General features: G+C 45.0%; 1 protein-coding gene across 1 annotated transcript in view; it reads right to left on the bottom strand.

The window, feature by feature from the left end:
- The window catches only part of LOC144483747 (uncharacterized), a 45,030-nt gene extending 29,532 nt beyond the window's left edge, over positions 1-15,498 (bottom strand). Inside the window, exons 1-3 of the mRNA XM_078202284.1 lie at positions 15,018-15,498; positions 5,963-5,966; positions 3,571-3,664 (exon numbers count right to left, since the gene is read on the bottom strand). Of these exons, the coding sequence (XP_078058410.1) occupies positions 3,571-3,664; positions 5,963-5,966; positions 15,018-15,498 (579 nt within the window). The remainder of the gene's footprint in view (positions 1-3,570; positions 3,665-5,962; positions 5,967-15,017) is intronic.

The following is a 15,498-nucleotide window of genomic DNA, read 5'->3' on the forward strand; positions in this document are numbered from 1 at the left end:
GGTTGTGTAGATGTCAGGTTTTACGCAGCACACAGTCAGTCTGGATGGAAAATCTCTGAATCATTCAGTTGGAAACTCAGAGACCTATCATTGCTCGGAGGAAGGTTGTGTTGCAACTGATGAGAAGCAGCTTCACTCAGACACCCACATCCTCATGCACAAAAACTAACACACGCAGCCATCCTCCCACCCACCCACGTGATGTACCAACTGACTCAAGAGCAGCTTCTTCCCTGCTATCCGACTTTTGAATGGACCAACGTATATTAAATTGATCTTATTCTACACCCGCGCTATGACTGTAACACTATATTCTACACCCTCTTTTTTCCTTTTCCCCGATGTACTTTAGAATGTATGTTTTGTCTGTATAGTGCGCAAGAAACAATACCTTTCACTGTATCCCAATACATGTGACAATAGTAAATCAAATCAAATCAAAAACTCTCACATGAAACAGAGCCTGTCCCATTGGGTGGACAACACCAGCTAACATGACTAAAACTGAGGATAAAGTATTGGTGTCTGTAAGGGCTGAAACAATACCCTTATCTCTTGTTGATCTGTGGCACCAAGTTCCAGACTCCTTCATGAATCATCCTCTTGGCCTCTAGCCTGTCAACCCCCCATGAGAATCTTATATGTTTCAGAAAGTTCACTGCTCATTCTTCTAAACCTAATGATTAGAGGTGCAACCTTTCCCCAAAAGACAATGAGTTGGATTCTCCGGCCGCGCTCACCCCAAAACTGGAGAATCCTGCCCGAGGTCAATGGGCCTTTGTGGTCCCGCCCCTCTGCCCGCGACGATACCTGTGGTGGGCAGGATGGGAGAATTCTCACCTACACCTTACAATCTTTCCTCAAAAGACAACACCTTCATCTGAGGAATGGACCTGGTGAACCTTCTCTGAACTCATTCCAATGAAAGCATGTCATTCCATCAGTAGGGAGACCAGAACCGTACACAGTATTCCAGCTGCTCTCTCAGCAATGTCCTGTGTAGGTGCAGCAAGTTCCCTTTTTCAAACTCCACCCCCTTGCAGTAAAGTCCAACACTCCATTTGCCGCCTTCTTTACTTGCTGTACCTTCATCCTATTTTTTCACGATTCATGTACAAGGACACCCAGATTCCTCTCTACGGCAGTATTCTTCAGTTTCTGTATATTTAAACAATTTTTTGCTTCTCTATTCTTCCTGCCAAAGCGGAAAAGCTCCCACTTTCCCGCACTATACTCCATCTGCCACTTTTCTGTCCATTCAGGTAACTTATCTGTGTCCCTTACAGATTTTTTGTAATAACCTCACAGCTTGCTTTTCTACCTATCTTTGTATCATCAATTCTGGCTTCATCCAAGTCATTGATCAAGGTGGCTGTTTTTCTCTCTCTCAGTTGTGGGTGATATTTGTCCCTATTCTCCTGGAAACTGAATGAATCTTGTTCCAAACTGGGTTCAATATCAGATATTTCAGGGAGTCAGGAATCATTCGCCCCTGAACCTACACTGGTAAAATCCCAGGCAGTTCCTCAGTAAGGATTTTTCTGGTTCCTCACCGTATATTAGTCAGGATACTGAAACCTAGCTTTTTTACAGTCCACTCCTGGAGGTCCCACTCCCTGAGCCGACAACATTCAGCAGTGTCAGTGCTGAAGTTTCACAGTGGGAGTGATTCCCAGAGTAACTGTCAATCAGATCACCATTGATGTCCAGGTTTGTGTATTTTTAGTTGTCCTGATGTCTAACACACACACATCAATAAAACAGGGAATTCCTGCAAACAAACTGCAGCTTCTTCTCTATCTGGAGATCCAATGTTTGTTGAATAATTGTCCCAGCGGTTAACAGGCTCCTGTGAACTCATCCAACTCGTATTTTAATACTGACTTTAACAAATATATTTTAAATAGGTTTATTTTAAATGAGTTAAAACTAGCCTTAAAATGGTAGATATAGTATAATAACCAAAGTACTTTTCAGACTGGAAACTTTAACCTGCTGTTTCACTTTGATTTAGGAGCAGATCCCAGTTTTACACCAATCTCTGATTCATGTATCCAGCATTCACCGTCATTCTAAAAGCAGAAGTTGCTGCAAAATCTCAGTAAGTCTGACAGAATCTGTAAATGGTAGTCATGATGTGGAGATGCCGGCGTTGGACTGGGGTAAGCACAGTAAGAAGTCTCACAACACCAGGTTAAAGTCCAACAGGTTTATTTGGTAGCAAATACCTTGGAGATACCACAGATACTTATCTGTTTCAGTATCCTGACTAATATATGGTGAGGAACCAGAAAAATCCTTACTGAGGAACTGTCTGGGGTTTTACCAGTGTAGGTTCAGGGGCGAATGATTCCTGACTCCCTGAAATGTCTGATATTGAACCCAGTTTGGAACAAGATTCATTCAGTTTCCAGGAGAATAGGGACAAATATCACCCACAACTGAGAGAGAGAAAAACAGCCACCTTGATCAATGACTTGGATGAAGCCAGAATTGATGATACAAAGATAGGTAGAAAAGCAATCTGTGTACCAAGTAACAAATACCACAAATACACGTATTTGCTACCAAATAAACCTGTTGGACTTTAACCTGGTGTTGTGAGACTTCTTACAGAATCTGTAAAGACAGGAACAGTTAATGTTTCCAGTTGAATGTGACTCTTCTTCAGTGTCAAAACATTAGCTCTGTTTCTCTCTCCAGAGATGCTGTCAGACCTGCTGAGTTTTTACAGCACTTCTTGTTTTTATTTACGAGTTCAGGACTCAGACAAGACAATCCACAATACAAATCTTACAACTGGGCCAGGGTTTATTAACATCAGCAGAAACAGACACCAATGAAAATGGTTGGGACCTCGATGTGATTAACAGCAAAATTCAGTCCTTGCAGTCACTCGTGAACATGATGGTGTTTCAGCAGGTGAGGTGACTGAGTGAATCCCTTCCCACACACGGAGCAGGTGAATGGCCTGTCCCCAGTGTGAATTCGCTGGTGCTTTACCAGGTTGGATGATTGACTGAATCCCTTGCCACAATCAGTGGAGGTGAATGGTCTCTCCCCAGTGTGAACTCGCTGGTGCCTCCGCAGACTGGATGAATCAATAAATCCCTTCCCACAACTGGAGCAAGTGAATGGCCTCTCTCCAGTGTGACTTGGCTGGTGTTTTAGCAGGTTGAATGACTGAGTAAATCCCTTCCCACACTCGGAGCAGATAAATGGCCTCTCCCTATTATGAATTCTCTGGTGTTTCAGCACGTCGGATGAATCAGTGAATCCCTTCCCACAATCAGAGCATCCTCCCCATTGGCCAACTGTGAGAATGAACAAAATGCAGTCCTGGATGTAACTGAGAGCAGAAATAATAACAGCAGAATCCAACCCCTGGAATCACTCGTGAACTCGTTGGTGTCTCAGCAGGTGGGATGACCGAGTGAATCTCTTCCCACACTGAGAGCAGGTGAATGGCCTCTCCCCAGTGTGAACTCGCTGGTGTATCCGCAGGCTGGATAATCGAGTGAATCTCTTCTCACATTGAGAGCAGGTGAACAGCCTCTCCCCAGTGTGAACTCGCTGGTGGCTCAGCAGGCTCGATGACTGAGTGAATCCCTTCCCACACTGAGAGCAGGTGAACGGCCTCTCCCCAGTGTGAACTCGCTGGTGTCTCAGCAGGCTGGATGAATCACAGAATCCCTTCCCACACTGAGAGCACATGAACAGCCTCTCCCCAGTGTGAACTCGGTGGTGTGACTGCAGATGGGATGACCGAGTGAATCCCTTCCCACACTGAGAACACGTGAACGGTCTCTCCCCAGTGTGAACTCGCTGGTGTGACCGCAGGTGGGATAACTGAGTGAATCCCTCTCCACACTGAGAGCAGGTGAACGGCCTCTCCCCAGTGTGGCTGCGCCGATGAGCTTCCAGCTGTGATGGGGCTCTGTATCTCTTCCCACAGTCCCCACATTTCCATGGTTTCTCCATGGTGCAGGTGTCCTTGCCTCTCTCTTGGGTGGACAATCAGTTGAAGCCTCGTCCACACACAGAACACGGGTACCGTCTCTCCCCACTGTGAATGATGTTATAGTTATTCAGGCTGTGTAACTGGTTAAAGCTCTTTAGTCCGTGCGCTGGAACACTCTCACTCGAGTGTGGCAGTGTGTTGATGCTTTTCCAGTCACACTGATGTTTGAAATCTTTTCAAATCAACAGACTGGACAACCTTTTCTCCTTCTAGATTCAAAGGCCGATGATATTCAGGTCCCAAGGAATATGACTCTGTCAGATCTGACGTGACGTTTGAGATTTCGGCCTGTGATTCCTCTTTCAATATCCTGTAAAACAAGTTTACAAAAGTCATCAGTATCAGTACAGGATAGAAATTCAGAACAGACAATTCTAGTTTCTATGGAACATTCTTTCCTATTTCAGTCCCAAAAAGCTGTGAATCTCCATCCCACACACTCTCCCTCCATTCTCACTCTGCTGTATCTAATATTCACCCTCCCAATTCTCCTGAAGGTGCTGATTGAGGCTGATTGACAGATCCAGGCTCACTGCTTCCTGTCCTGGACACAGGGACCATAACAAATAGGAGCTGCAGTCGGCCATTTGGCCCATCGAGTCTTTTAAACTATTCAATGAGATAATTTGTTCATCTACCTCAGCATCATTCTCCCCACACTAAACCCATATCTCTTGATATCTTCAATATCTAGAAACCAATCAATCTCTCTCTTGAAAATAGTTGATGACTGAGGTTTCACTGTCCTCAGGGGTTGAGAATTCCAAAGCTTTACCACATCCTTGAGTGAAGAAATCCCCCCACATCTTAGCTTTTGCTCCATCTTCTTGTCTGTTCCCCATAACCCTTGACACCCTTGTCATCAAAGATCTGTCTAACTGGAATATATTCAATGATCCTCAGCCTCCACTGGTCCCTGTGGAAGAGAAATCCAAAAGACTAACAACCCCCTGAGGGAAGAGATTTCTGGAAATATATAACGTAGCTACAGTTCCATATTACAAGATATTCAGATCCCAAGGAATATGACTCTGTCCAGACGTGATGGTTGAGATTTTTGCCTGTGATTCCTCGTTCAAAATCCTGTGAAATGAGTTTGCAAAAGTCATCACAGTCAGTATAGGATAGAAATTCAGAGCAGACAATTCTAGTTTCTATGGAACATTCTTTCCTACTTCATTCCCAAAAAGTTGTAAATCTCCATCCATATCTATGGATTCTATTTAAAAATGAAAGTGGATGGGCACTTGAAGGAAATAAACTTTCAGGAGAATGGGGATATAGAGTGGGAATGGGACTGGAATGTAATACAGAGAGTCAGCATGGACTCGAGTTACCAAATGGATTCCTTCTGTGCTGTAATGACTTTATGACTGGAAATGTATAACATCGCTACAGTATTATATTACAATGCAAGAAATAATAAATATATTTTATTACAGAAACATAAATAATATATCTAATCTGGGTTCCATATAATAACACGAGACATATCTCTGTCCTATATTAATTTACTGTCCCCTTAAATGTCAGCCATCTCCTGCCCTTTAATTGTGAACATTAGGAAAGAGACCATCCTTTTAGACAGAAAGAAGATTAATGTTTCAGGGTGGGCAGAATGAATTACAGGGAATAAAAATGTATCAGATTTTGTTGGTCAATATAAGCTCAGAAGTGGAAGGGAAATGATCTCCAGTGGAAGAGGAACAATTCCTGAACATTGTAAGACTAAACTGGTAACTCAGCAGTGAATAGAGTTGTGAAGTGGTAAAAACCTCATGAAGACAGAGCTTGCAGAAATAATAGTTAAAATACACCCATTATTAGAGGTATAGGAAGGTAGACAATGGCAAAGAGTTGGTCAGGGAGGGCAGAGGTGAAACAGAGAAATGGATGGCCGTTTAAAAATTCATAAAAAACATGGTTAGCAAGTTTGCAGACGATACTAAATTAGGAGGTATCGCTGATAACAAAGAGGGTTATGAAAAATTACAGGGGGATCTTGATCAGTTAGGGAAGTGGGTCGATGATTGGCAAATGGATTTCAGTACAGATAATACAGAGTACAGAGGCACAACCTCAGGCTAAAGGGACAATCCTTTAAAACAGAGATAAGGATGCTGCACATTTAGACAGAGTAGCATAAGTTTCAGAGTCCAATATTTTATACTTCATTGTTTCTTTTACTGTGCAATTGTAATGCCACCCTCTTGGAAAACAAAGCCTGACAGGTGTGTCTGAATGCTGGCTGTGTGCCTCAGAAAGTTGTATATTTTAAAGTTCAGCGGGGACCCCCCCAGCAGATGATCGGTCACACCCCCTCTCCTCCCCTCCCCAGGGGATGAGACGTCACACCCCCTCTCCCCCCCCCCCCCCCCCCCAGGGGATGAGACGTCACACCCCCTCTCCTCCCCTCCCCCCAGGGGATGAGACGTCACACTCCCTCTCCTCCCCTCCCCCCAGGGGATGAGACGTCACACCCCCTCTCCTCCCCTCCCCCCAGGGGATGAGACGTCACACCTCCTCTCCTCCCCTCCCCCCAGGGGATGAGACGTCACACTCCCACTCCTCCTCCCACCCCCCTCCCGCCCCGACCAGAGGATGACCTGGGTCAGAGAGCCGTTGCAGTCTCTGACCCCTGCTCTTTGGAGGCTGCTGCGGCGAATGCAGACTTTTATTTTGCAGGTAGGTAAAAGCGTGGACGCGGGTCGGGCCAGAAGAAGGTAAAGTGGGATTTGACGGTAGAGTTGGGCGCGTGGTTCATTAAGTCGATTTAAATGCATGCAAATGCATTTAAATCGGCGGGCTGCCCGATTCAGGCGTGGGCCCGGTAAAGCCGCGATCTGCTCGGAATCGGGCGCAGATCGTGGTATAGGCCCGATGCCCAACTTTACCGCGATTTCGCACTTGAAAACAGGCACGAAGGTTTGGTAAAATCCGGCCCATAGTCTTTTTCCCAGGGTTGGGGAATTGAAAACTGGAGGGCATAGGTTTAAGGTGAGAGGGAAAAGATTAAAAGGGACCTGAGGGGCAACTTCTTCATGCAGAGGGTGGTGTGTACATGGAATGAGCTGCCAGAGAAAGTGGTTGAGGCAGGTTCAATAGCAACATTTAAAAAGCATTTGGATAAGTCCATGGATTGGAAAAGATTAGAGGGATATGAGCCAAACATGGGCAATTGGGACTAGCTGGGAGGGCACCATGGTTGGCATGGATCAGTTGGGCCCAAGGGCCTGTTTCCGTGCTGTAGTGCTCTATGACTCTATGTGCTGGCTGCGTCAGCATCTATCGCCCAGAACTCATTGCCCTTGAACTGAGTGGCTTGCATTGCTGGGGGATGTGGTAATTTCCTTCTTTAAAGGACATTATTAAATCAGATGGATTTTCATGACAATTGTCATCAATGGACTTCTAATTCTAGATTTTTACTGAATACAAATTTCAACATCTGCAGTTGTGGGATTCGATCCCAGGGTTCTCAGTGCATTGCCCTGGATCCCTGTATTACTAATCCAATGACATTATCACTGCACCATTGCCTCCCCATCCATGGCAAAGGAGTCAGCCTGAGATCCATGGAATCAGAGAATGCACTAAATTTAAATTAATGCCCAGTAACACTCACCCCAAAGTAATTTCATTGTTTTCAAATTTTAAATCTCCTGCTGGAGTCTGCAGCTGCAAAGATCTGAGAGATTGATGTCCAGGAAAAATGTTGCAGTCTTCAAATCTTCTCCCTGTAAAGAAGAAGGCCTATAGTGTGTTAGCTTTTATTTACAGGGGGTTGGAGTTTAAGAGCCGTGGGGTTATGCTGCAACTGTACAGGACCTTGGTGAGACCACATTTGGAATATTGTGTGCAGTTCTGGTCACCTCACTATAAGAAGGATGTGGAAGCGCTGGAAAGTGTGCATAGGAGATTTACCAGGATGCTGCCTGGTTTGGAGGGTAGGTCTTATGAGGAAAGGTTGAGGGAGCTAGGGCTGTTCTCTCTGGAGTGGAGGAGGCTGAGCGGAGACTTAATAGAGGTTTATAAAATGATGAAGGGGATAGATAGAGTGAACGTTCAAAGACTATTTCCTCGGGTGGATGGAGCTATTACAAGGGGGCATAACTATAGGGTTCGTGGTGGGAGATATAGAAAGGATATCAGAGGTAGGTTCTTTACGCAGCGAGTGGTTGGGGTGTGGAATGGACTGCCTGCAGTGATAGTGGAGTCAGACACTTTAGGAACATTTAAGCGGTTATTGGAAAGGCACATGGAGCACACCAGGATGATAGGGAGTGGGATAGCTTGATCTTGGTTTCAGATAAAGCTCGGCACAACATCGTGGGCCGAAGGGCCTGTTCTGTGCTGTACTGTTCTATGTTCTAAATGACAAAAGTTATAGGTGTAATTCAAGGTTAGAAATTCAGGACAGAATTTATTTTGGTCTGAGTTTGCTGTGTGTAAATCTTTCCCTTCTAACCCCCTGTAAAAGGAGTTTCCAAAATCCATCAGCATCTGTCCAGGACAGAAATTCAAAACATTCTCTCCTCTTATCTGGCACAGAATTACTTTAGCTGGGACAAAACTGCAGTGGAGGCATTTCGAGGAAGATCCAGTTGGTTGATTCCTGAAATGAGGAGTTTTGTCTTTGAAGATGAGCAGCTTGGGCCTGTACTCTTTGGAGTTTAGTAGAAACATAGAAACCCTACAGTGCAGAAGCAGGCCATTCGGCCCATCGAGTCTGCACCGACCACAATCCCACCCAGCCCCTACCCCCACATATTTACCCGCTAATCCCTCTAACCTACGCATCTCAGAATTCTAAGGGGCAATTTTTAACCTGGCCAATCAACCTAACCCGCACATCTTTGGACTGAGAAGTTATTGCTACATCTGGGAATTTAAGGGCGGCACGGTGGTTAGCACTGCTGCCTCACAGTATCAGGGTCCCAGGTTCAATTCCAGCCTTGGGTCACTGTCTGTGTGGAGTTTGCACATTTTCTCTCCATGTCTGTGTGGGTTTCGTCCAGGTGCTCCCGTTTCCTCCCACAGTCCAAAGATGTGTGGGTCAGGTGGATTGGCCATGATAAATTGACCCTAGTGTCAAATGCGTGGGGATGGGGCCTGGGTGGGATTGTGGTCAGTATGCTCAATGGGCCAAATGGACTCCTTCTGCACTGCAGGGATTCTATGATTCATATGATATAAGGTGCTTGACAAGGTAGATGCTGAGAGGATGTTTCCTCAGGTGTGGAAATCAAGTAAAAATAAAGGATCTCAAATTTAAGATGAAGAGAGATCTTTTCTCTCAGCGGGTTGTTGATCTTTGGAACTCTGACTTCACCAGAGAAGATTGGAGGCAGGTCATTGAATATATTCAAAGCTGAGGTTCTGATCCACAAGAAAGTCAAGGGTATGGACGGGGTGGGGGAGCAAAGTAGACATGATCTTATTGAATGATGCAGCAGGCTCGATGGGCCGAATGACGGGCTCCTGTTCCGAATTCTTATTCTGATGTTGTTGGATAGCTGCGCATGCGCCCTGCTACCTATTGTCCCCCTGAAGATCGAGGTTCTGAACCAGCCCCTGAAACCACGCCCATTGTGACCCGCCACCGACAGTAGCGCATGCGCTCTCCTTCCTCGCTGAAACAAGATGGCGGCAGATAACCGGGACCTGTTCCCGGGATCAACGCTTGGGAGCTGGAAGCCCGGGACCTGCAGGGTCTTATTAGGGCCGTGCGGCCTACAGCGGATGTTTGTGAAACCATAGCTCCCTCCCTCCCCCGACTCCCGGCTCCATTTCTCCCGCAGCCCCACAGACTCACCTGGGGATAAAAGCATCTCCCGCACTCGCACGGATGCGGTCAAAGTGACACTGCGCACGCGCGAGACATAGCACTGCACCTGCGTAATAGGCTCCTGTGGAATGAATAGGACACTTTCACACCCGCAAGGGCACCTGGGAACTAATGCCGTCATTGTCAAAGACAATAATACGAAATTATCTTGTTCTATGAAGATCAATTAATTTTTAAAAATGCATTCCTCGGAATTTGTGCGCTGCCATTCTCTACTTCTAAAATTGATTTAAACCAGTGCTCTCCTGTGGGAATATCCCGAGTTTTTAAAACTTTTCCCACTGGTTTCCCTCTCTCTCTGCTCCCCTGAAGGTGCTCACACAGGTTGGGTAAATCCCACAGAGATTGGTTTCTTTCACTTTCTTTCTCCTAATGCTGAATATTCTGTTTTATGGAATGATACATCACAGATGGAAACCATTTGGCTCATCCTGCCCAGTCGGCCTGTCTTTAAGATCTATCCAATTAATCCCACAGCCCTGCTGGCAGAGTGAGAACAATGTATATATACTGCAGCAATATAGGAGATGAATGGAAAATGTTTTCTAGTTGCATAACTCTCAGACACACTCACCCCTAGAATGATAAATTGGCCTGTGTACTAAGCAGATATCATGGTTCCACTTAAAATTAAAACACAAGGTGCTGGAAAAATGCAGCAGTCACCGGGGCTGAGTTTATGGTCAAAATGATGATGCTGAGCTGCCGTTAGAAAATAACCAGCAATCCGACAAGCCACTCAAAATATTGAATCAAACAAAATTGATCAAAGATTGAGTCAAAGTATTCTGTTTTCCAACATGGTGCTATGATTTTTTGTGATTGTTTTAATGTTCTCACAATTACCTGGTGTAGTCCGGGTTTATTTTATACTCATTCCAACCCATCGCTGTCCATGAAGTACAAAACCCCCACTCTGATTCTCCATCCCATCAGAGACAACTCAGTCACTGACTGGAAATTAGGGCTTTTAATGAGAGCTCTGACAACTGAGAATGCACCGTAGGCAGAATCAACCCGAGCTCACAAACCCCAGACAGTGAACATTATCCCCCAGACCCGAATATAAAACAGTGAACATTATCTCCCAGACCCGAATATAAAACAGTGAACATTATCCCCCAGACCCGAATATAAAACAGTGAACATTATCCCCCCCAGACCCGAATATAAAACAGTGAACATTATCCCCCAGACCCCAATATAAAACAGTGAACATTATCCCCCCAGACCCGAATATAAAACAGTGAACATTATCCCCCCCAGACCCGAATATAAAACAGTGAACATTATCTCCCAGACCCGAATATAAAACAGTGAACATTATCCCCCAGACCCGAATATAAAACAGTGAACATTATCCCCCCCAGACCCGAATATAAAACAGTGAACATTGTCTCCCAGGCCCGAATATAAAACAGAACATTATCCCCCAGACCCGAATATAAAACAGTGAACATTATCCCCCAGACCCAAATATAAAACAACATTATTACCCCAGAGCCAAATATAAAACAGTGAACATTATAGCCCCCAGACCCAAATATAAAACAATGAACATTACCCCCCCCCCAGACCCGAATATAAAACAGTGAACCTTATCCCCCAGAACCAAATAAAGAACAGTGAACATTATCTTCCCCCCCCACTTGAATACAAAATTGTCCTGATGGATTCAGAAAACATTATCACAATATTCCAAATGTGTTTTTTCCAGGAATAGATTCAGCGGCTGCATCACTGGAGGCCAGAGATACTCTCCTCAAACTCGGCTCATGTGAGGAATCCCTCCAATGAGGCTCAGGAATGCTGCAACCAGAGTCACGTGACCACCGAGTGTGTAACTGAGCAAACTACCGCAACGTTGAAGATGTGTTTCAGTGTGAAATGATTTGCTTAACCTGTTGCTTCAGATTAGAGAGAAAATGTCCCTTTCTGGGGTAATTTGACCTTGACCCAGGCACTTTTCAGATCTGAAAGTGATGGCCTTTCCCACAATCACAAGGCTGCACAATACAGAGGGAACACTAATCTGTTTCATTCTGCGACTATGTCGTGGTTACACGAGTGATACTTTCCACTAATTAGCTGCCAGCACCAAAAAGGCATTCAGCCTCCCACACAAATGAGCAAGGCTGGGTATGAATATCTTTAAGAGTTTTAACAACACCAGGTTAGAGTCCAACAGGTTTATTTGGTAGCAAATACCATTAGCTTTCGGAGCGCTGCTCCTTCGTCAGATGGAGTGGAAATGTGCTCTTAAACAGTGCACAGCGACATAAAATCAAGTTACAGAATACTGATTAGAATGCGAATCCCTACAACCAACCAACCACTCATAATCAATTGAAGATAATCAGTCGAGTTCATAGTTATAGTTGTGAGGAGCAACTTACATTTATACGCAGCGATCCTTTCCCTGCAAACAAAAGGAGAATTTTCAAGCCTTGCACCTTTTTTGAATTTCCCAGAAGCTTGAGAAACCTACAGTCTTCTATTGATTTCTCCATGGTGATGCTTCAAGTCAATGAGAGTCCAACAATTGTGATCTTTTGAAATTTGGCATTCTTCTGTTTGTCCTGATGAGTGCATGATGAAGAGATTCAGCAACAGGTCTCTCTTTTCAGCAATATTCAAGTTCAGTTCTAACAAGTATCTGTGCATTGTTTTATGTTCCTTGATAATTAAATGTGATCGTGGAAGTGTCACTGTGAGTAATGTGCAAGTCAGTAAGAATTGTCAGTATTTCGAATTGGAAATATTAAGCAGTGGAACCTTTCAGACACTGAATTGTACAGTTTGCACCAAACATCAATTTAAGATTTCAGGAAAAGTTCATAAACTTATTATAAACAAGTTCCTGTTGAGAGTTCCTGTATTTTAAAAAAAATCACAAATAGTGCTTTTAAAAAGGGACACAGCGGCCCTGAAAATCAGTGACATTTCAGAATATTAAACTTCAGCCAGTTGTAGCGATTGTTAATGTCAGCAGAAACAAACCAAATATTGTCAGACTATCAATCCTGGATGTGATTAACAGCTGCAGTAACTGCAAAATCCAACTCCTGCTGACAATTGTGAACTTGCAGATGTGTCAGCAAGTGGGATGACCGAGTGTATCCCTTCCCACACACAGAGCAGGTGAATGGCCTCTCCCCAGTGTGGATGAGCTCATGTAAATGCAGGCTGCCAGGCTGAGTGAATCCCTTCCAAAAAAGGAGCAAGTGAATGGTCTCTCCCCAGTGTGAGTGCGTTGATGAGCAGTGGGGTACTTTGCGTCAGTCTTCACAGTAGAAGACATGAGTAATATCCCAACAATTCAGGAAAGTCAGGGGGCAGAGTTGAATATGGTTGCCATCACAAAGGAGAAAGTGCTAGAGAAACTAAAAGGTCTGAAAATTGATAAATCTCCGGGCCCAGATGGGCTACATCCTAGAGTTCTAAAGGAGATAGCTGAAGAAATAGTGGAGGCGTTAGTTATGATCTTTCAAAAGTCACTGGAGTCAGGGAAAGTCCCAGAGGATTGGAAAATCGCTGTTGTAACCCCACTGTTCAAGAAGGGAACAAGAAAAAAGATGGAAAATTATAGGCCAATTAGCCTAACCTCAGTTGTTGGCAAAATTCTAGAATCCATCGTTAAGGATGAGATTTCTAAATTCTTGGAAGTGCAGGGTCGGATTAAGACAAGTCAGCATGGATTTAGTAAGGGGAGGTCGTGCCTGACAAACCTGTTAGAGTTCTTTGAAGAGATAACAAATAGGTTAGACCAAGGAGAGCCAATGGATGTTATCTATCTTGACTTCCAAAAGGCCTTTGACAAGGTGCCTCACGGGAGACTGCTGAGTAAAATAAGGGCCCATGGTATTCGAGGCAAGGTACTAACATGGATTGACGATTGGCTGTCAGACAGAAGGCAGAGGGTTGGGATAAAAGGTTCTTTCTCAGAATGGCAACCGGTGACAAGTGGTGTCCCGCAGGGTTCAGTGTTGGGGCCACAGCTGTTCTCTTTATATATTAACGATCTAGATGACGGGACTGGGAGCATTCTGGCCAAGTTTGCCGATGATACAAAGATAGGTGGAGGGGCAGGTAGTATTGAGGAGGTGGGGAGGCTGCAGAAAGATTTAGACAGTTTAGGAGAGTGGTCCAAGAAGTGGCTGATGAAATTCAACGTGGGCAAGTGCGAGGTCGTACACTTTGGAAAAAAGAATAGGGGCATGGACTATTTTCTAAACGGTGACAAAATTCATAATGCTAAAGTGCAAAGGGACTTGGGAGTCCTAGTCCAGGATTCTCTAAAGGTAAACTTGCAGGTTGAGTCCGTAATTAAGAAAGCAAATGTAATGTTGTCATTTATCTCAAGAGGCTTGGAATACAAAAGCAGGGATGTACTTCTGAGGCTTTATAAAGCACTGGTTAGGCCCCATTTGGAGTACTGTGAGCAATTTTGGGCCCCACACCTCAGGAAGGACATACTGGCACTGGAGCGGGTCCAGCGGAGATTCACACGGATGATCCCAGGAATGGTAGGCCTGACATACGATGAATGTCTGAGGATCGTGGGATTATATTCATTGGAGTTTAGGAGGTTGAGGGGAGATCTGATAGAAACTTACAAGATAATGAACGGCTTAGATAGGATGGACGTAGGGAAGTTGTTTCCATTAACAGGGGAGACTAGGACGCGGGGGCACAGCCTTAGAATAAAAGGGAGTCACTTTAGAACAGAGATGAGGAGAAATTTCTTCAGCCAGAGAGTGGTGGGTCTGTGGAATTCATTGCCACAGAGGGCTGTGGAGGCCGAGACGTTGAGCGTCTTCAAGACAGAAATTGATAAATTCTTGATTTCTCGAGGAATTAAGGGCTATGGGGAGAGAGCGGGTAAATGGAGTTGAAATCAACCATGATTGAATGGTGGAGTGGACTCGATGGGCCGAATGGCCTTACTTCCGCTCCTATGTCTTCTGGTCTTATGGTCTTATGGGATTGATAACTGCCTGAAACTCTTTCCACACCATGAGCAAATAAATGGCTTCTCCTCAGTGTGAATTCACTGATGTGGCAGGAGGCCAGATGAATTGGTGAATTCCCCCCCACACGTGGAACAGGTGAATGGCCTTTCCCCAGTGTGAACTTGCTTGTGTGCACTGAGGTTGGATGAAGACCTGAACCTCTTTCCACAGGAAGGGCAGCTGAACGGTCTCTCCTCTGTGTGAACTCGCTGGTGTGACAGCAGGTTAGATGACAGAGTGAATCTCTTACCACACACAGAACAGGTGAATGGCTTCTCTCCTGTGTGAATTCGCTGGTATGACCAAAGACCGGATGGCCCAGCAAACTCCTTCCCACACAAGGAGCAGGTGAACGATCTCTCCCCAGTGTGAACTCGCTGATGTGCACTGAGGTTGGATGAACATGAGAACCCCTTTCCACAGGTGGAGCAGCTGAACGGCCTTTCCTCAGTGTGAGTTCGCTGGTGTAACAGCAGGTGGGATGAGGTAGTGTATCCTTTCCCACACACAGAACAGATGAATGGCCTCTCTCCAGTGAGACTGTGTCTATGGTTTTCCAGCAAGTATGGATAATTGAATCCTTTACCACAATCATCACATTTCCATGGTTTCTCCAT

The sequence above is a fragment of the Mustelus asterias genome, unplaced genomic scaffold (genome assembly GCF_964213995.1).
Source record: "Mustelus asterias unplaced genomic scaffold, sMusAst1.hap1.1 HAP1_SCAFFOLD_77, whole genome shotgun sequence".
NCBI classification, from domain to species: Eukaryota; Metazoa; Chordata; class Chondrichthyes; order Carcharhiniformes; family Triakidae; genus Mustelus; species Mustelus asterias.